This window comes from Telopea speciosissima, chromosome 10 (assembly GCF_018873765.1).
Source record: "Telopea speciosissima isolate NSW1024214 ecotype Mountain lineage chromosome 10, Tspe_v1, whole genome shotgun sequence".
NCBI lineage: Eukaryota > Viridiplantae > Streptophyta > Magnoliopsida > Proteales > Proteaceae > Telopea > Telopea speciosissima.
Genome location: NC_057925.1, coordinates 18773707 through 18794485, shown reverse-complemented (window position 1 = coordinate 18794485; position 20779 = coordinate 18773707). Strand labels below are relative to the sequence as shown.

General features: G+C 40.2%; 1 protein-coding gene across 6 annotated transcripts in view; it reads right to left on the bottom strand.

Annotated features, from left to right (window-relative positions):
- Positions 1 to 212: 212 nt before the first annotated feature.
- Positions 213 to 20779, bottom strand: part of LOC122641413 (protein CHROMATIN REMODELING 5) — a 56682-nt gene continuing 36115 nt past the window's right edge. For 4 of the 6 annotated variants that reach the window (XM_043834638.1, XM_043834644.1, XM_043834640.1 and 1 more), the window contains 7 exons: positions 19301 to 19537; positions 18293 to 18448; positions 17362 to 17539; positions 17063 to 17244; positions 1827 to 2174; positions 1625 to 1715; positions 213 to 1423 (listed from right to left, as the gene is read on the bottom strand). In XM_043834638.1, coding sequence (XP_043690573.1) covers positions 921 to 1423; positions 1625 to 1715; positions 1827 to 2174; positions 17063 to 17244; positions 17362 to 17539; positions 18293 to 18448; positions 19301 to 19537 — 1695 coding nt within the window. In that variant the 3' untranslated portion in view covers positions 213 to 920. The remainder of the gene's footprint in view (positions 1424 to 1624; positions 1716 to 1826; positions 2175 to 17062; positions 17245 to 17361; positions 17540 to 18292; positions 18449 to 19300; positions 19538 to 20779) is intronic. The other 2 variants (XM_043834642.1, XM_043834643.1) reach the window with 1 other exon arrangement.

Below are 20779 nucleotides of genomic sequence, written 5' to 3'. Positions count from 1 at the left end.
CAAATTCACACAACAAAAAACTTCACATCAACTAATAAATAAAAAATAAATAAAAAAATTTTAGCAACATAATAGCATCACAGTGTTCTATGAAGTGGAGTGTTCCACTTCGAACATTAGGACTGTCAGGACAACTTTGCACTCAAGTTTTCACCAGTTCAGGCTATCCTAAAAAAAACAAAAATAAATATAAAAGAAGATAGAGAATTCTAAACTATCCAGTAACATTAGCAGATTTCATTCTTAAACTTCTCAGTTGCATCAGATTTCAATGCAATCGAATTACTAGAAAGATTGATTGATTACAAAATTTTAGAAATCAAAATGGGGTGGGGGGAAAAGACCTACTTTCAGAATTACATACATCTACAGGATCAAAATTACATATCAGCATGTTATGTGACAGAACTGTCAGTCTACATGGAGGAACATGAACAGTTTCAGATCTGTCATTGTGTAGAACCGCATCTTATAAGCTGGAATTCCAAGCTCATTACAAGTTCAATGTATGGTTGCATTTTGAAAGTGTGAAGTAAATCCTTTGCCTTTTCATTGCTATCTGACAGAGAAACTGGCATTGCTCTTCAACAATATACATATGGAAAGAATTCATGCCTTCTACTCCTTAGTAATTTCCTGCCCATATTACACGATTTGAGTTCCCTTCCTTGGCCACCTTTTGTGACCAAAACAGGTTCCATCCACGGGATCAAAGATCTACCGCAAAATTCCAAAGGAATCTGAAAGCAATCCTGAAATCAGCCACGAATCCTGGTGGTCTGTAAACTTTTATTCCCAAGGTGAAAAAAAAAATTCCTGACACTGTAATTTATGGCCGACTTGGGAGAAAGCCAATTGGCTTCACCTCTCATTTGGTTCTCATCCAATAAAATGCAGAAAGACTATTTGATATCCAACAGTTAACCTTGTCCAGGAGGAAAACGGTTCTGACGCATTCTATTTGGTCTCTCTGCAAAATACCTATTATCTGTAGGGGCCCGCCCAAGAATCCCTGAAGAATTTGGATCATGTGACCGGTTACCATTGCCCATAGCTTGCTGGTATGACGATGGAGCTTGCGACTGACCATCTATTTCCGCTCTTCTTCTCCGTTTCCATGCCTCAGTCTTTCCTGTTCCTTGATCTTTGTGAAATCCCACAGATGGTTGGCGGGTTGAAAACTTCTCTTGCCCTCTGGACTTCGCATTACTGTGAGTGAATGGAGGGTACTGATTAGAATCACCATCCCTGTCCATGGGACCTGGACTAGAGCCATTGAGGTGGGAGGGTCCCGCTCCAGCCACAGCCTGCTGTTCCTGTTTCAGTTTAGAGTAAATCTGGTGTAGTCTCTCCCCTGGCAAATTCGAAAAGGTGGAGACATAGTTCCACAACCGCATGGTCATCCCTGTAAAACAATTTTTAACTAAATAAATACATTATCTACACACATAGGAGGGGAATTGTCAACTTTTCCAGGGAAAGACCAACACAATTCTTTAAGTTCAAAAGAACTCTCTTTGAACTCAATCAAAAAGAAAAAGATCAAATCAACTAAAGAAGCAAGTTCTTAGCTATTTAAAAAAAAATAAGGATGATAGGAAGCTAAACAGAAGTTAATACTCACTAGATTGCTTATATGATTCCTCGTGTGCCCGTACGATTTTGTCAATCTTAGTTCCAAGAAGTTGTAGATATTTCCTAATTTTGGAAAGCACCTGCATGGGAAAGGACAAGATATAATGAAGAGTAAGTAGTTGAAGTTTACATCATCCAGATATCCAGTAAAATTGCCAGGAACAGTGAAAGACCAAGAATTTAGTATTAACCTTTTCCTTCGGAAGATCCGAACTGGTATATTGCAATTTTTCAAGGCTCTTCAATGTCCTGACCTCATCCTCCATGACATCTGCACACCACTCCATCCATTTTTCTTCCTTGAACTGCTGATATAGTTCTGTATCAGACATCTCACCCTCCTCTTTGACTACAGGTTCAACTCGCTGTTGTTTCTGTGTGTCTTTGCCCATTCGGGTATTAGATTTAGGAGAGGTTGATCTCCCCTTTGCATCCTTAAAGCGAGCTTTTTGAATTTTCTGAGTAGTCTCCGCTTCAATGTTTGAAGCCTTATGAGTCGCTTTAGCCTTAGAGTTCTTTCCACCAACAGCTGCAAATTCCTGGTGATAGAATAATTGTCTCAGTAGCCAGTCCAAGCTCATGCCAACATGAACGATAACCTATATTAGAAAGATACCAAGCAACAAAGTGGAAATATAATTCCACAAATATTACCCCGGGTAATTAAGCAAAACAGATAACCAGAAAACAGTATAAGCCTGATGTATGGTGCGGAATGTTGGGCTATTAAGAAGCGTCATATAGATAAACTAAATGTAGCGGAGATGAAAATATTGAGATGGATGTGTGGCAAAACTAGGGAGGATAAAGTAAGAAATGGCCATATTAGTGCTAAATTGGGATTTGCCCCGATACATGATAAGCTCCGAGAAAGTCGTTTGAGGTGGCATTGCCATGTTCAACGAAAGCCATGGGATGCACCAGTACGGAGGAGTTATTTGATTCAGATTGAAGGAACTAAAAGAGCTAGGGGCAGACCTAAAATGACCCTAGTAAAAGTAGTTAGGAAAGACATGGATAGTTTAGGCCTTGTTTCAAGTATGACCTTGAATAGAGCTCATTGGAGGGCAAGGATCCATGTAACCAATACCATTTAGATGGGATAAGGCTGAGTAGTTGTTGTAGAAGTGTAAAACAGTCTGAGCCTGCTTTCCTAATCATACTGTCCCTAAGAAATTACATCTCTGCAACTGACTTCTACTCCTCATTAAGTCTCCCTGATGCCATTCACTTTTATAATTCCAACAGAGTAAGCCATTACAGCCACAAAGTAATTTCTTAACGTCAAAAGCAGCTCTGGACTCAGAGCTGGTAGTATTACATAGACCATAACCATTGGAAAGCATTTCAAACTCTAAAACATTTAAAACTGCTCCACTGTAGGACAAGGTTTGAAGAATGCAACAGAGCAATACCAAAAGAAAAATGAAACATATTAGTACAATATAAGTTGTTCAACCCAACAAAGTACCATAATAAGTCAACCTCATCCAATCAGGGATCCCAAAGCATAGTACCAACTGGAGATCATGTTAATGGTGACAAGTGAACGGACCAAGTTCTATAGTTATCATGAGATAATGAATCAATTGGTCAACAACAATAAAACAGGAACACTAGAAGCAATGAAGAAATTAGCAAGCTGTGGCCAAGGTTTCAAAGAGTGACAGTTACTGCATGCATAAGCCACAACAATCTTTGTCCCTCATCTCCATATGGAGGAACCAATTGAAACAGTTACGTGAAGCATGTACTGCTTGAAATTACTGTTGTCAAGCAGTATTGCGCAATAAATCTATTACCTTTCAAGCATATATACTTCAAACAGCTCTAAGATTACCTCCACCCTTTTTCATTTTCTTCATTACTGAAGGCATTAAGAAGCATTTTCACAAATAGAAAATCAAGCTAATCAGGAAACCATTGGAAACCCAAGCAAAATGTGTGCAACCAGAACATTTAATCAACGGCAAGTGGAGCAAAAAAAAATTTATGAATGTGAACTTTTCTATCATCACCTTCACCCCCAACCCCATAAAAAAGAGAATAATCCATCACAAAAATGATGACATGTTCTAGACCATATCAATAGGAACAAAATTGTAATTCATACATTGTTATTTGGTCTAGAACACATGGAACATGACAATTCTAGGAAAACTGATCAGAAACAAGATACAAAAACGACCATGAACCATACTCAAGTATATGACCGAAGGAGGCAAGTTCGTCAAATTTCTCATAAGCAGTGGGATCTTCCACAAGGAAGCTAATTCATGTCTGGGAATCGAATTGATTCCCTATCTTTGAAACTGATTGATCTGTGTACGACTCTAAGGATAACCAACCATAGTTGTCACGGCGTCTAGGCGTTGGAGGAGGGGGGAAATCAAGGCAACACCAACAAGGCTGTTAGGCACAGCCTAGGCTTCACTTTGACAAAATTGTAACCTACCATATTAACCCAGACATAAGCATTCTTAATTAGAACAAGAATCAGAATATTCTTACTATCAAAGAAAAGACCAGCTATTGTAATCCCTTTCCATGTATTAAAAATGTTATGGCAAAAGGTATTAGTTCTCTCAGAATGCCTCCACCTTCTGCTGTCTTAGGCTCCAATTCCACAACATTGTCTAACTTGGAATGTTGAGGCTTAGTACAAGTGGTGCACCCTTCTGCATGTCTGCATGTGGACCCCGTAGATGTCCTGTAAATGCCCCCTCCCAAGAATACAAGTATGGGTTCTCTATGGAATGCATGGAGTAAAAACCACTGTAGCACTGATAAATAAGAGAAGACATAAAATGGGCAGTTGTACCAAAACATCTATAATAAATCTTAGGTGCCATTGAAACACCCTACTGTATTTTTACCCACCACATGATAACCACAGCATTGGATGTCACTGTGTTAATGCAGCAAAAAAGCTAATTTGGACTAATCTATTTAAATTTAAAATAAAAAAGCAGCACCCGGAAACAATCCCCTGTTTTTCTTTTGTTCTTCTATTCTTCTCTTTTCGTCAAACAAATATAGCTTGAGGATTAAAAAGTTACTTTTTGCACCATGGTAATGGCCCATTTGGTGTGTAACTTTGTTGAAACACGTTCATATACTGTATTCCTATGTCCATGTTCATGCAACAGCACTTCCAATAAACCAGTCTTAGTAACTTCCGATCATCACCTAGATACCATAACAAACAAATTTGGGCCTGTTCTTAGTTGTCATGGTGCCAAGGCAATGGCCAGGTGCCTTGGCACCTAGGTGTTGCCTTATCAGTTATCACACAATGCTTTCTTATAAAAATAGGGGGTTGGGGGGAGGGGAAGGACTTTATGATGAAAGGGAACCTTGAACTTATGATGTGAGGGGTACAAAATAATCATCTAAAATTATGAAGTAATGAGCATAAATGACTGACATCAATAAAACATAAATACAGGGGCAAAAAGTTAAAACACCCTTTACCCCTCCCATCCCTTCCTCCCCCCCCCCCTCTCTCTCTCTCTCTCTTTATTTTAATACATCAAAGACCCAAAAAGGATCTCATTTTCTTCGGAGGAAACAGAGATGCAGGGGGAGATGATTGCTTGACTCGCAATGGCAAGGTGAGTGGTGACTACTGTTGCAGGCCAGACAGCAAGTAAAGCAAGAAACTCATCTTCTCCCCCCCCCCCCAACAATTTCCACCACCTCTCTTTTTTCCGTTCTATAGAGGTCGCAATTAACAGATGCCAATTGTTAACCCAAAAAAAAAAGAGCATCCCAGCGCACAAGGCTCCCGCTACTACAGGGTCTGGTAGGGGCAACTGTACACAGTCTTAACCCCCTGCTTCTTCGCAGGAGAGGCTGTTTCCAAGTTTTGAACCCGCAAGCAAGAAGTTGCAATAACGCAACTTAACCATTTCACATTGTCAACGCCAAAACTATTCTTCTTCTTCCTCCTATTTTTTCCTCTTTTTTTATCATTTCCACTCTTCTGAGCTTCTTTTCATCTTTTCTGAGTTTTCAGAGCACCTTTGTACTGGTGGCTAGACACACATGGAGGTCGGTGGATTTTGGTGCCCAGGACCACCTGCTGCCTAGGTGGCACCTACCCATCACCTTCAAAACTATGGCCCTGTTACATGATATGAACACTGATGGTGGTCCAAAACACAGTCTAGATGGAAAACTGACCCTAAATAAGTGAAACATCTGCATAAAGCAGTATGGTGTTACACAGGGAGCCATAGTGAGTCATACTCACATAAATACAAGTTCATAAAAACTGAAATTTACAATCAGTTAATGAAGCTTCATATAGGTTAAAAAAAATAACATAACTATAGGTCTGTCCTTAGAAGAATCTAATTCTGCAAGCATATCAACATGCAACTCTTATTGAACAAAGTATCCTAGCTATAAATGCAATGGATTTTCTTATCCAAATGCTCCATGCTTGTAACCAAAGCAACTAGATGCATGTCTTGAACGAAATTCAATATGGAGTGTCCTCACTACATGCTCCCTGCTTACCCTCACCTGGCACCTCAAAACCACCCAAACCACTAAAAAGAAAAATGAAAAAAAATTCTCCCTCAATCCACATTCTATTCCAGAACCTCAAAATCATATCGTTGTCCTCGCGGCAAGATTATGTAAAATTTGCAAAATTTGATGGTTAAAGATATTAAAACCATCAGCCATTCAGCTCCAAATATGATTATTCCATATTGAAACATGTGAAATTCCAACATTTCCAGGAACCATTCATGGTTGATACCAAGTTCAACCATAGTTATCAAGGCGTCGCCTAGGCGGTCCAGGCGGAAATATGGGAGCAAGGCGGTGGGGCGCCTTATGGTATGTAAGAAAGGCGACCGCCTTGGTGAACAAGGCGTCTCCTAGGCGACCAAGGCGGTCGCTTTTTGTTGTTAAATTTATTTTATGTATTTACTTTTTTATTCTATTTCCTAACTTATTATTGAAAAGTGTATATGGAGTATCTACACTGAGATACATTGGATCAATACTATAAAAACCCCATTTATTTATTTTTATTGTTTTATTCTATTTACTAACTTTTCATTGGCTGGTGTATGTATTATCTACACTGAGATACATGTTATCACAGGTATAAAAGAACTTTTCTTCTTTTTCAACTAGAGTCCAAAACTGAAACCCTCGACTTTTCATCTTCGTTATTTGGGTTTGGGAGAAAAAACCTATGGTGAAGGAACAACTCCAAGTCTCCAAGAGTCCAAGTCTCCATCGATTCCGGCATTGGTCTTCTCCTGCCAGCCACTTTGATTCCGACGAAGCTTCCTCCGGCTACCATGTCTCCAGCAAGGTAGGTAACCTTCTACTCTTCTTCTTCTTCTCTTTTATTTTTCTTATTCTGCTGCTGCGCCTCCATATCCCGTTGTCCCCTCGATTTTTCCTTTTTTTTTTCTTATGCTGCTACTGCTGCTCCTCCAACCTCCACCCCCACCGGCGATTCCTACCTTCGAGCCTGCTGCCTAGGGCTACTAATAATCGATTTTTTTTCTTCCTTCTCCTTCCTTGTGACGCACTATGTTCTTTTCTTTCTTTTCTTTTTTATTTTTCCATCCTCATTTCTTTTGCCTATAATAAATTGAATGATATATCCTCATCCTGAGACAATGTGGACCTATGCATACATATCATAGACGTCATTTTTTGATTTTGTCGAAATCATGATATGATAGTGTGGCTTCTCCACCCCCACCAGCAATTCTTATGTTGATGTTCCTACCTTAGGGCCTACTGCCTAGGCACTCATTTTGGCATCATAGAGGTAAGTATAATAATTTATCAACCCTTTATTCTTTATATTTAATAATTTATAATGTTGTTCCACATTTATATGCTATATTTCTATGATAATATGATGAACTTAGTTTGTTAATTTGTTTTTTTAATGAATATCTTGCATTGGTTTGACTCATTAATATTTATTTAGCAAAGTAGAATTATATAATTTTTAATATGCTATTTGTGCCAAATAAAATGGTTATAGAAAAAAACGAATACTAGAATGCCTTGTTCGCCAAGGCGACGCCTTGTGGCCGCCCTATCGTCAAGGCACTTTGGAAGGCCCTCAAACGCCGTGGTCGCCTTGCCGCCTTGATAACTATGAGTTCAACACCAATGGTTCAAATAACGGGAAGGGCATGGGTCAAATGGGGAAGAAGAATGGCACTGTTTAGGAACATTGTATACCAGTAGGCCCCCAAATTGACCAATGAGATGGCAAAACTGGCTAGGACTGGAGTCCAAAGGATCCCCTTGCATGGGTGTATTAATGCAGGTTTATCACCAAATTGGGCTTCTTTCCTTAGAAATAAGTCTAAGGTTGGGTTATAGACATGTTGGGCCTTTGATCTCATGGGTTTTCTATGTAATAGTCCACTTTTATGGGCCTAAAGTTGGGGTACATAAGTTGCATAAGGGATTAGCCCTATACTTAGTTTATTTTCATGTATTAGTGTTTTAAATTGAACCGGTTGAACCACTGGTCCAATTTAAGTGATTTTAAAATATTCTTTTAGGGTAGAATCTTCTTAATTTAAGTTTTATTCTAGGGTCCACACCTCTACACGAATTTTAGAGAGCGAGTGTTTGTATTTAGACTCAGCCAAGGATTAGGGATTTCCTATTCCTACGCTGTATAGGAATTTGGGCCTTTGGCCATTATTAATAAAGGCAAACCGTGGGGCTCCTCTTTACCTCACTATTTATGAATTTTCTCTCTCTCAAGCTACTACAATTGTTCTTCTACCGGATGCAAATTATCATCAAATGGGCTTATTTCTTTAGAAATAAGTCTAGGGTTGGGTTATATGTATGTTGGGCCTTTGATCCCATGGGTTTTCTATATAATAGACCACTTTTATGGGCCTAAAAGAGGGGTACATTGGTCTATACGGATTAGCCCAATATTTAGTCTATTTTTATGTTTTTAATTGAACCAGTTTAATTGGTTGATCCAATTGGTTCAATTGGTCTAATTTTGAAGTGATCCTATGCTAAGAGGTTCTTATATCCTATTGGCTAGTAGAGAATCTTCTTTATTTTAAGTAGTTTAAGTTGTTTTTAAGTCATTAGGACTCTATTTTGAGTCTATTTTAGTTTCCTAGTCTTTAAGTTACCTAATAGGTTAGGAATGTTAGGGTTCCGCTTTAGAGTAAAAGTCTATTTTTGAGTCTTTTATCCTAAGTCGTAGCAAAGCCTTAAACACAATTAAGACAGCTCTACTGTAGCTGAAGCCTCTGAGCGTTGCTCTTCAAGTTCTAGTTTCCAAGTTGAAAGGGGGTGGAACGTTCCAGGGAGGATTTGTTCTTCAAGCTCATCATTCAACCATTCAAACTGCTGTTAAGCAATAGTTTGAATTTATTTTTTGTTTCCTTTCTCCCTCCCAATAATCCTATTTTCAACCCTAGAAGACTCTAAACTCGATAGATAAGTTTGAATGATCAAATTTGGACCACAACTCCCATCATTCCTCTCCTAATCCTCCATTCTAGAAACCCTGATCCCTCTTTTTCCATTGAACCCTAACTCCCCTCGCCCTTTTAGTTTTCCTTATTTATTCACATTCTAAATTCTCCCAGGATGCAACCAACTTAAACTCCATTAAAATCATAAAATAGACTAAAATTGGGCTAAACCCGTATGCAACCAAGTACCTCTTTAGGCCCATAAAAGTGGTCTATTACATAGAAACCCATGGGATCAAAGGCCCAACATACATATAACTCTTATTTCTAAAGAAATAAGCCCATTTGTGATGAATTTGCATCATGAAGTTTGGCTTTGTTTGTGATCGGGGGGATTGGGGGATCAATCAACACCTTGCGGTGAAGCCGGTGGTTCGTTGCTGGTATGGTGTCTAATCCAATCGACACTCTACGGTGTGAAGCTACCGAGGGGTTCTCATTACAAGTTCTAGTTTCAAGTTCAAGTTCCAATTTTGTTCCATCGCCATTACAAGCGTGCCGATCATCCTATGCAATGCAAGTAAGTTTGAAAATCAACAACCCCATATTTCTCCTAATCCTCCACAGCCCCAACCCTAACCCCTCCCCTTTTAGTTTTCCTATTTTTCACATTCTAAATTCTCCCGCACCTAACACTCCATTAGAATCATCTCAAATTTAAACCACAAAGATCTCCAAAGATACCCCCTCCACTCCGATCCGCACTCTGCCCCTTTCATCCAGCCAAACCCTAAATCTTCCATTACCTCATTAAACCCCAAAACACTAATTTTCAATCCAGCAACATCCAGCCCTTATCAGACCCTCATACCTTGGCCGAGTGACCCTTTCTACACCCAGAGAACTTGACCTGAAGCCCTTGCCCTAATTCCCCCTCTAAACCCTAGATTCCCTCACTTCACTCTTTTTAAAAACCAGAAACCCTAACTTGCTGCCATTTAAGTTTTCACACTTCCGCTAATCAAACCATCACTGGACCAATATTGATAGACTCCCCTACACCTGACTAGCATAACAAACCCTTCAAACGCTAACCCTAATTTTGACCTAATTCCATATTTTACACCAATCGGACTGCCTGTTTATAGCAGATCCTGTAATACTGGTTTCTAGTGGGTGTTCTACCTACCAAGGACTACATTAATATTGCTCCACAACGATAGTGTAGAGAGGAATGAATTAGGGTAAGACTTGGATAATCAATGTGATCACTAAGCACTTCTATTTATAATCATAATGAATGAATAAAAAAGATTACAAAATCAATGTGGGACTAAAACGAAATAATAAACACAACTAAGAAAGAAGAAAGGTCCAGAATACCCCTACGGTATTCTGGACATATAACTAACACTCCCCCTCAAGTTGGAGCATATATATCATGCATGCCCAACTAGACTAAGATAGGATGAAACAGCTTGCTACTCAATCCCTTAGTGAACACATCAGCTAGCTGATCAGTAGACTTCACAAAGGGAACACAAACGAGGCCAGCTTCAAGCTTCTCCTTGATGAAATGTCGGTCAACCTCCACATGTTTAGTGCGATCATGCTGGACAAGGTTATGAGCAATGCTAATGGCTGCAATAAAGCATCATTGGAAGATGGACAGCAACACCAATATCCTGCAATAATCCTCTAAGCCACAGAAGTTCACAAATTCCTTGTGCCATTGCGCGAAACTCGGCTTCAGCACTAGACCTTACCACAACATTTTGCTTTTTGCTACGCCATGTGACAAGGTTCCCACCCACAAAGGAACAGTAGCCAGAGGTAGATTTTCTGTCAAGAGAACCAGCCCAATCGGCATCAGTATAGGCTTCAATCTTCAAGTGACCATTGGGAGATAGAAGGATTCCCTTTCCCGGAGCAGACTTCAAATACCTCAAAATACGACGGACTACATCCATATGAGAGGAATAGGGATCATGCATGAACTGACTCACCAAACTTACAGCAACTACAATGTCAGGGCGTGTGTGAGAAAGGTAGATTAGTTTGCCCACTAACCGTTGATAAGCACCCTTGTCAACAAGCTCACCCTCTTTCTCCCTAAGTTTTGTAGTAGCTTCCATAGGAGTATCTGAAGGATGACAACCAAGTAGCCCTGTCTCAGTCAATAGATCAAGGACATATTTTCTTTGAGAAAGAAAGATGCCCTTTGAAGATCGAGCAACTTCTATCCCTAGAAAATATTTTATGGGACCAAGATCTTTGACCTCAAACTCACGGCCAAGAACAATTTTCAAATCCCAGATTGTAGCATCATCATTACCCGTGACCACAATATCATCCATATAGACTATGAGAAGAGTAACCTTGTTACCAAGCCGTCTGATAAACAAAATGTGATCAGCATTGCTCTGCTTGTAACCTGCTGAAATCATACCCTTATGAAATCTGCAAAACCAGGCCCTAGGTGACTGCTTCAAACCATAAAGGGCACGCTTCAATTTACAAACCCTGCCCTTAATCCTGTCATCATAAAAACCTGGTGGAATGTCCATATATACCTCCTCCTCAAGCTCTCCTGGAGGAAGGCATTTTTTACATCTAACTGCTGAAGATCCCACCCAAGATTTGCAGCACAAGATAATAACACCCTGACGGTGTTGAGCTTTGCCACTGGTGCAAAGGTCTCCTGATAGTCAATTCCATAAGTCTGAGTGAACCCCTTTGCAACCAGCTGTGCCTTATACCTATCCACCGAGCCATCAGCTTTTTGTTTAACCACGAAGACCCATCTACATCCCACTGGTTTTTTCCCTGGAGGAAGAGCCATAAGATCCCACGTATTATTTTTGTGTAGTGCTCTCATTTCTTCCAACATTGCTGCCTTCCACTTTCCATCTGTAGATGCTTCCTGCCAATTTCTAGGAATCGAGATAGAGGAAAGAGAAGATACAAATGCACGAAAAGAGGGAGAAAGAGAGTTATAAGAAACAAAATGAGATATGGGATGTAAAGTGCAAGTCCTAGTACCTTTGCAAAGTGCAATAAGTAGGTCGGAAGGAGATGGATTACCAGGAGATGTAGGATCTGTGTCTGGAGCCGGCAATTGGATGGGTACTGGTGCTACGGGGATGCAAATCGCCCTCGGTGGATCTGCCCTTGTATAGGTGATCATGTTGGAGTTGTCAATTCTCTTCTCGAAATTCACCAATAGTTCTCTCGGACTGGAGTCAGCTCCCCCTGAATAGGAATATTAACAACACTATTTTCTATGGTCTCCCCCTGTAAAGGATTCCCATTAGGTGAGGGAGGAACAGCCAGAGTTTGTTGGGCAGTCTCCAAAGCAGGATGGGCAGCATCCAAAGTTGGATGGGAAGCATCCAAAAAGGGCTGGGCAGCAGCCGTGGGTGGTAAAGGGGGCTGGACAACAGCCGAGGGTGGTAAAGATGGTCAGCAAAGCAGCCGAGGCACCTCGTAAAGGAATTTCGAAAGCCACATCTTCACCAAAGACTCTCCCCGTGAAGAGGTGGCGAAGAATAATAAGAAATGGACTCATGGAAAATAACATCCATACTAACCACGGTACGGCGGGAAGGGGGATGGTAGCATTTATAGCCTTTCTGGGTTGGAGAATAACCTAAGAAAATACAACGGAGCCCCCGAAGTTCAAGTTTGCCTGGAGATTTGGTATCTCTAGCATAACACACACAACCAAACACCTTGGGAGGCACAATAAAGGAGGAATTACCAATCAAAATATCAGAGGGGCTACGGGAGTGAAGGACCCGAGATGGCAGCCTATTGATGAGATAGGCTGCCGTGATAACCGCATCCCCCCAATATTGTGACGGGACATTCCTCGCAAACATTAATGCTCTGGCCATTTCTAACAAGTGGCGGTTTTTCCTTTCTGCCACACCATTCTGGGCAGGGGTATCAACACAACTAGTCTGATGAATGATTCCATGGTCAACCAAATATTTTTGAAATTGTGATTCTTTATACTCTGTTCCATTATCACTTCTCAATATTTTGAGAGTAGCCTGGAACTGAGTTTGGACCATTTTATGAAAGTGTTGAAAGCATGAAAAAACTTGATTTTTTGTGTTCAAGAGATAGACCCATGTGTTCCTAGAATGACAATCAATGAAAGATACAAACCACCGATGGCCAGAAATAGAGCGTTTACGATTAGGGCCCCAAACATCAGAATGCACTAACTGAAAACAAGAAGAACTTCTTTTATTTGAAATAGGATAATTTGAACATGTCTGTTTGGGCAGAACACACGCCTCACAAAAAAAGTCATCCTTTGTATGTAGGGTGACCAAACTAGAAAATAAATGTGCCAAAATTCCTAAAGGGGGGTGACCTAACCTAGAGTGTCACTGGTAGAGTTCAGAAGAGACCATGGAGTTCTGGTAGTGGGAGAAGGTAATGGTGGTGGAGAGAAACGACCATCATCAAGCAGGTACAGCCCACCGTGCACTTTACCCAATCCAATCGTCTTCCCAGAGGCCAGATTCTGAAACACACAATGAGAATGAAAGAAAGTAACTTTGCAGTTAAGATCACGAGTAATACCACTAATGGAAAGAAGGTTAGTAGTAAAATTAGGAATGTGCAAAACAGAAGTTAATGGAAGAGAGGAAGTGCAGTTGATGATTCCCTTTCCAGAAATAAATGAAAGGGAACCATCAGCTACCTTGACCTTGTCCTTCCCAGAAGTAAGAGAATATCTATGAAACAAACTAGAGGAACCGGTCATATGATATGTAGCCCCAGAATCTATGATCCAAGGATGGGAGGCTACAGAAGTACAATGACCTCCAAAAGGAATACCTGACCGGGCAAAGTGTGAACCTGAATGAGCAGAAGAATTGGCAGTAGCAGATGTAGTAGAGGTAGTAGCAGCGGAAGACCTCAGCATACGTAGGAGTGCCTGTAGATCATCCTGGGATAGACCAGTGTCAATAGTAGGGGCTGTAGTAATAATCTCAGTCTGATGAGCCTTGGTCTTTATCTTTGTCTTGGTCTTGGCAACCCTTTTTTCTTCAAAGTCAGCTGGTTTCCCATGAAGTTTCCAGCACTTCTCCTTGGTGTGATATGGTTTGTGGCAGTGCTCACAAACAACAGTCCCTGTAGTAGAATCACCAAGAGAAGCAGTGTAACTAGGTGCAGGAGTGGGAGTAGCAGCAGCAGCCTTGAGAGCAGATCTGTCAGTAATAGGAGGGTGCAACATGGCAGCCCTACGGTTCTCCTCAGATGAAACCAATGCATAAGATTGTTCAAGTGTGGGAAAAGGCTTATGGCCCAACACTTGAACACGAATGGGATCATATTCCACATTCAAACCAGCTAGAAAATCATAGACCCTAATCTTATCTACATGCTTCCTATAGGAAGCAATGTCATCAACTGTAGTAGGGTGAAAATCATAGAAGTGGTCCAACTGTTGCCATAGACTGCAGAGAGTAGCATAGTATTTGGAAACAGAAAAATCTCCCTAAGTAGTGTGAAGTACCTTCTGTCGAAGTTCATAAACTTGGGCATCATTGCCAAGCTACCCGTAGGTTTCCTTGCAAGCATCCCAAATCTGGTCGGCAGTATTTAGAAGAAGAAAATTATGCTGTAACTCTGAAGTCATAGAGCCTATTAGGTATGACATGAGAACACCATTATTGGCAAGCCACTTAGTCTGAGCAGGGCCTTTATCACTGGGTTTCACACTAGTGCCATCAATATGGTCGGTGAGACCACGGCCAGCAATGGCAAAGGAGGCTGATCTGGACCGTAGAAGGTAATTTGAGCCATCCAATTTAATAGGGTTAGGTGGAAAACTATGATATTCTGTCTTGTTGTTGCCAACATGATCCGAAGTAGCTGTGGAGTTGGCTGAATCACCCATACTGGCAGCAGAGAAGTCCACTAATGTCTTCAAATACTAGGCTGAATGAGCCCCTAAAAAATCAGAAACAGCAGCAAGGTAGGATCCCTATATCAATATTGGTCAGGGTTTTGAAAAAAACCCTGATTTGTTGAGATCGATGAAGGGAATAAGAAGGCACCAAACTGCAGAATTATAACCCCAACTGAAGTCAATATAGCCCTTATAATGGAGGAAATAACCCTAAAAAAAAAACAGATCCAATAATCAGCAGCAATCCCTAAGATCGATAGTTGTCAGGGTTTTGAAAAAAACCCTGATGATGGTGAAATCAATCTCAAGGAGTCTTCACAAAAAACCAGAACTGTGGAGGCCCAAATAGCATTCGAATGACTCCTTATAAGTAGAGAAGAAGCATGCAAAAAATCAGAACTAATAGAGAGCCCAATCCCCTAGATCAACAATTGTCAGGGTCTTTGAAAAAACCCTGATTTGATGAAGATCGATCCTAGGAGGTCTTGAAACAGTGCTGTAAAACTGAGATAAGAACTTGAACCAATAAGGAATACTACCGGCAGGTTGTGGTCTTCAAAAGTGAAGTTGATTCCTTGTATGAGTAGTAGAAGCAATCCCAAAAAAAAAAACTGAAGCTCCAATTTCCGCAGGCTGCAATGGCTGGTTCTTATCGAGAAGAATTAAATATCATTCATGAGGTAATGGGGGCAGCAACTGGATCGTATGATCACCTCATCAGTGCTGCCCTATGTGACAATAGAGAACAAGGGAGAAGAGAGAGAAAGGAGAGGAGAAATCCGAGAGAGATGGAGAGAGAAGAGAGATCGAGATTTAATGATGGGTGGCCCTAATTCGAATTCTGCTCTGATACCAAGTAGAGAGGACTGAATTAGGGTAAGACTTGGATAATCAATGTGATCACCAAGCACTTCTATTTATAATCATAATGAATGAATAAAAAAGATTACAAAATCAATGTGGGACTAAAACAAAATAATAAACACAACTAAGAAAGAAGAAAGGTCCAGAATACCCCTACGGTATTCTGGACATATAACTAACAGATAGGCTTGGCAGTTGGACTTCAGTCATTGCCCATTGTTAAAGGACTTCGATTTGTATCAGGCAAACATTAGGTTAGTGCTTCCATCTTTCCTTCCCTCTACACTTTCACATTTTTGTATTTCAGTGAAGTTATCATTTATCAAAAGAAGTAGAAGATAACTAAAAGTATTTCATCAATGCAAACCAATAGAAACCACCATTTCAGTAATTCAGTCAACAGAACTAACAACATAAAGTGCTCCCTCCATCACACAATGACTGTCCGTTTTGACAAATCTCACTTTTTACAAAAGGTTTTTCATTGCACTAATTGCTTCAAATTTTTTACTAATTTCCAACTTTATCCTTCATTTATTTACTATCCCTTTCCCTCTTTGAATGCACTATCGTCTCCCCCTTCAATGCATTGAACAAGCTAAAAGTAACATGCACAACTACAAATATTTTAAATCTTTTAATTGGGTAATGGACAAAATTAGGATAGAGAAAACAAGGCATTGTTTGTGGGATCGCTGGAGTCTTTCCCATAGTTGTCAAGGCATCGCCTAGCCGTCCAAGGCGCCAACGACTGTCGCCTTGTTGGTGTCACCTTGGTTTTTTACCCCCTTAGTCACCTTGGTTCGCCTAGGCACCTTGACAACTATGATCTTTCCTAACTATGATCTTTCCTAAGATGAGGCTTTCAAGAATAGGAAGAAAAAAAAAAAGGCATACTCATTGCACAAGGTTCCCACCATTGCAGGGCCTGGGGAGGGTCATAATCTATGAAGCCTTACCCCTGCTTTTGCAGAGAGGCTGTTTCCAAACTCGAACCCGTAACCAATTGGTCACAATGGAGCAACCTTTACCGTTGCACCAAGGCCCGCCCTCTTGCTTTCAAGAATGACAAGAACAAAATTACGTCAATGACAGCCAGATGAGCAAATTGTCATTTGAATAAATAAACTCTACTCTAAACAGAAACTTTGCATGCCTCTCTAAACATGAACAGTCGAACTACCTTCTTCAGAAGTAAAGAAGCACGCTGGTCCAGATTCGGTGCACGTGGCAGAAAAGTTTCCAATTTCCCAAGTTCTACAGGAGCAATCTTCTTTGTAAGACCAAGCCTCGGATCTAACCTTATCTTTTCCCAATTCCCGAACCCATGGGAGTGTATTCCCACAAGCAGCCTTGCATCATCAACTAATGAATTTTCCACAAAAATGATATTAGGCACATGAACAAACATCAAATATGAAAAGAAAAGGAGGGGCGAGGGGAGGAATGTACAAAGAAAATTAGAAACAGTTTAACACTTACCCTGATTCCAGCCACAACCTTTAGACCATTGAGGACCTCTAAAGTGCATCAGAAGTCGGAACTGTGCAACTGGATCTTGGTATCGTCTGATGCGCTTTGCTAAGAGTTGAAGTTCTTGAACACGATCCAGTAACTCATTTGCCTTCACAGGTACACCAAAAAAATCCAACAGAGACCCCTAAAGGCAAATATTACATGAGAATGTGAGTACAGAGGGAATTATGGACCTAAGTATAGATGCTCAAACCAGCACCGATTCTAGATAAGCCCAGCCCATCAAAAAGTCCAAGCACTCGGGCCAGACGACCCATGATGATGGCCAAGCGCCTAGGCATATATTCTAAATGGTGTCTTAATGTGTAAAGCATCAATGTAAATCAGGTGGGTAAGGGGTTCATTTCATGATAAAGGACTGACGGTAATAAGCACATTAATGTAAAATTTTTTTAATACAATTAAGAGTTGAAGAGCCAAAAATAGGTCTTGTTTCAGTTGGAGATGAAAATGAGAGAAGAGGAAATTCCACCGTCAACTTGGTGAAAAAACAATGACAGGGACAAGGCACACAACAGTTCTCCTACTTACTCCTTCTCTTCCCCCTGTACCTTTTTTTTACCCCAATAGCAGCAGTCATAGTCATAACAGTGCCATGACAATACCCGTTCTTCTCCTTCCATTTTCTATTTCCTTAGTTTTTTTTTTTTTTTTTTCCTTCTTTCTCTTCTTTTCTGGGCTTCTCTGGGATTTTCTGAGAATTTTGGTGTTCTAGACACCTAGACGCATAAAACAACTGGGTGTCTTGATTGTCTTAGGCTGCTAAGCTGCAAGGCAACAAAGCCACCTTGACACCTATGATTGACACTATAACTGCAAGCTTCAGATTAGTACACATGCACATGAAGTGAATGGTAGAGAAGAACATAAAATCCACCTTGGGATCAAGGTTTCCTTCTTTAACAGCTTCTTTACAACCATCAATCAATGCATCAAAAATCTCAACCTGTGCCTCAGGAGGGGCTGCTTCAATGACACCACCAACCTCTGCCACTATTAAGTCAATTTGGCTAGGATTTCCAAATTTCTTAACCTGACATCCCAAAAAATGAAATAAAAAATGTTAATGATAATGAAGCACAAACAAGAAAACTGAAGCCAAGAATACAGAAGAGTCTATCCTGAGATAAATTAAATCCCCCCCCCCACACACAAAAAAAAAAAAAGTCCTCTCAAAAAGAAGAAAAAAATCCTCAGCTGTTAATTTCATTCGGTTTCTGACATTCGGCTAAAAATTCAAGTAACAATTATAAACAAAATACTCCCTTCAGGGAATTGCTTGGCAAAGGTATTTTGCATGACAAAGGGTTTTTCAAAGCACATGGTAAGGCAACTCATATTTTTGAGAACAATTTTCATCATATTTCAACCTAACATCCAATTCAATATTGCATTCAACTCTAGAACATATGCCGTGCATATTATGTTAGATGACACTGCTTGGCCAAAACCTTGGCATAGAATGAAATGACAAAACATTTCATTTCCTCACCAAGGGGGTTCAGGGTACAATAAAAATGGCCACCCTTGAAAATCACATACTAAGAAAAATAAGAGGTCCCAACATTGCCCGATGGGGCCTCATGGCCCTCATCCAATTACATCATTAAATAGGTAAGTCCATCACACGTTTAGAAGGCTGGGCCGCATTAGACTTGAGCAACATTACTAGGATAAGGAACTATAAAAAAATTGGTGACATTGCAGTTGCCATAAAATTACAAATCAATGGGAAGTCCCAGTATAATGACTTCCCAGAAACTTCGGTCGTCCAAATTGATACATTCCAGAGTCATACAACCTGACATCATTGTATCATGGATAATATTGCAAGCATGAGGTTAAGAAAGATGGCAAAAAGACATAATAGATAGTTGAATATTACCGCACGAGCAAAAAGAGCAGCATCTTTCTTTGATATGTTCCCATGAGACCAACCCCTTACTTGGGCAGTCGCTCCTTCAATCATGGGTGGGGAATTGACCAAAGAATCTGCTCTTCGGCGCTTCTGGACTCTCTCCTGTGTTTTGATTCCCCGCATTTTCCTCTTGTTACTTTTTTCAGGTTGCTTAGCCTCCGCATAGCTCTTGGTATTCCTTGCGGTCCGAGGAGCTAAAGCTTCCTAGAGAATAAAAACAGCAGAATACTCAAGTCAAATAGACCGAACAGAATAGCCAGTCCTCAAAAGTACCATTAAGTTCCTCCTGGTCAAGCAGTAGCATGGCTAAATTGGAGAGTTAAATACGTTTGTTTCAACTCGTGACCTTTACAAACACAAATTTAACCCCAATGAGGGGGTAGCTCAGTTGGCAAGGACCAAATTCTCATGATTAAGAGTTCATCCGTTCAACTCTCCTTGGGGCCTACCTATCAAAAAAAGATATAGTCGACAGTTTGAGTACATTGACGACCATAGGGCTGGTAAAAGTTCCATAGAACAGAATGGGTATTTAACAGTTGGATTATTAGTCCTCATTTTGGTGTGGCTATCAAAGTGAATAAAAACTGGACTGGAAGGTTGCTCCCCTCAAGACTGTTTGGGTATATCATGCTGACCACCTCTGTGACCATCACGGATCATGAAAAGGCTTGAAGAAAGAAAGTTTGCGGTAAATTACTTGGCTTCCTCTACTAGGCAGAGCTTTCTCTGAGGATGGAGTTAGATTTCTTCAGCTTAGTTCTGAAGAGTTCTTTCTATTGTATTTGGAACATTGTACTTAAGATTATTTCTATGTTTACTTGGTAGGATTTCCTATTCTGTTTTGGCTTAGTTCGAGAATATTGATGGCATTTTAGAACAGAATCTAATTTTTATTCGACTGCACAAAACTGTGTACAATTGTGAGGAACAAGCAATAAATCAATTTAAGCAAGGGAAAGAGGTATGCTGAAATTTTAGGGAAGTGATTGTGATGCAGAATTAAAGACTTATTCAAGGAAGAAGAAGTCAGCTCGTTAGCCACGATTTTGCTTGACAGGGTTACTGTTTTATTTTATGTTCTATGTTTTGTAAAGTTCAGCTGGTCAAACCATTGGTCCAGTTTAAGTCATGGTCTAGTTTGGGTCAATTTAAGTTATTACTTTTACTTTTACTTTTACTTTTTACTTTTAGGAATTGTTTAGTTAGTTAACTTCACACCAAATTAGAACTGGTAGTGTCTTGTATTCCAAGCTAAGAACCGATTCAGACCATCTAATTTTGGAAGTTTCTAATTTGGTAACTAGCTTGCCTTCTCTGTTTTACATCTATAAAAGCAACCCATGGGCACAAACGTAGCCCATGATTTTATGAATAACCACTGTTGCTGTTGCATGCTTGCTTCTCTAATGGAGTTTCCATGGTGTTTGATCTAAGGAGGAAGGG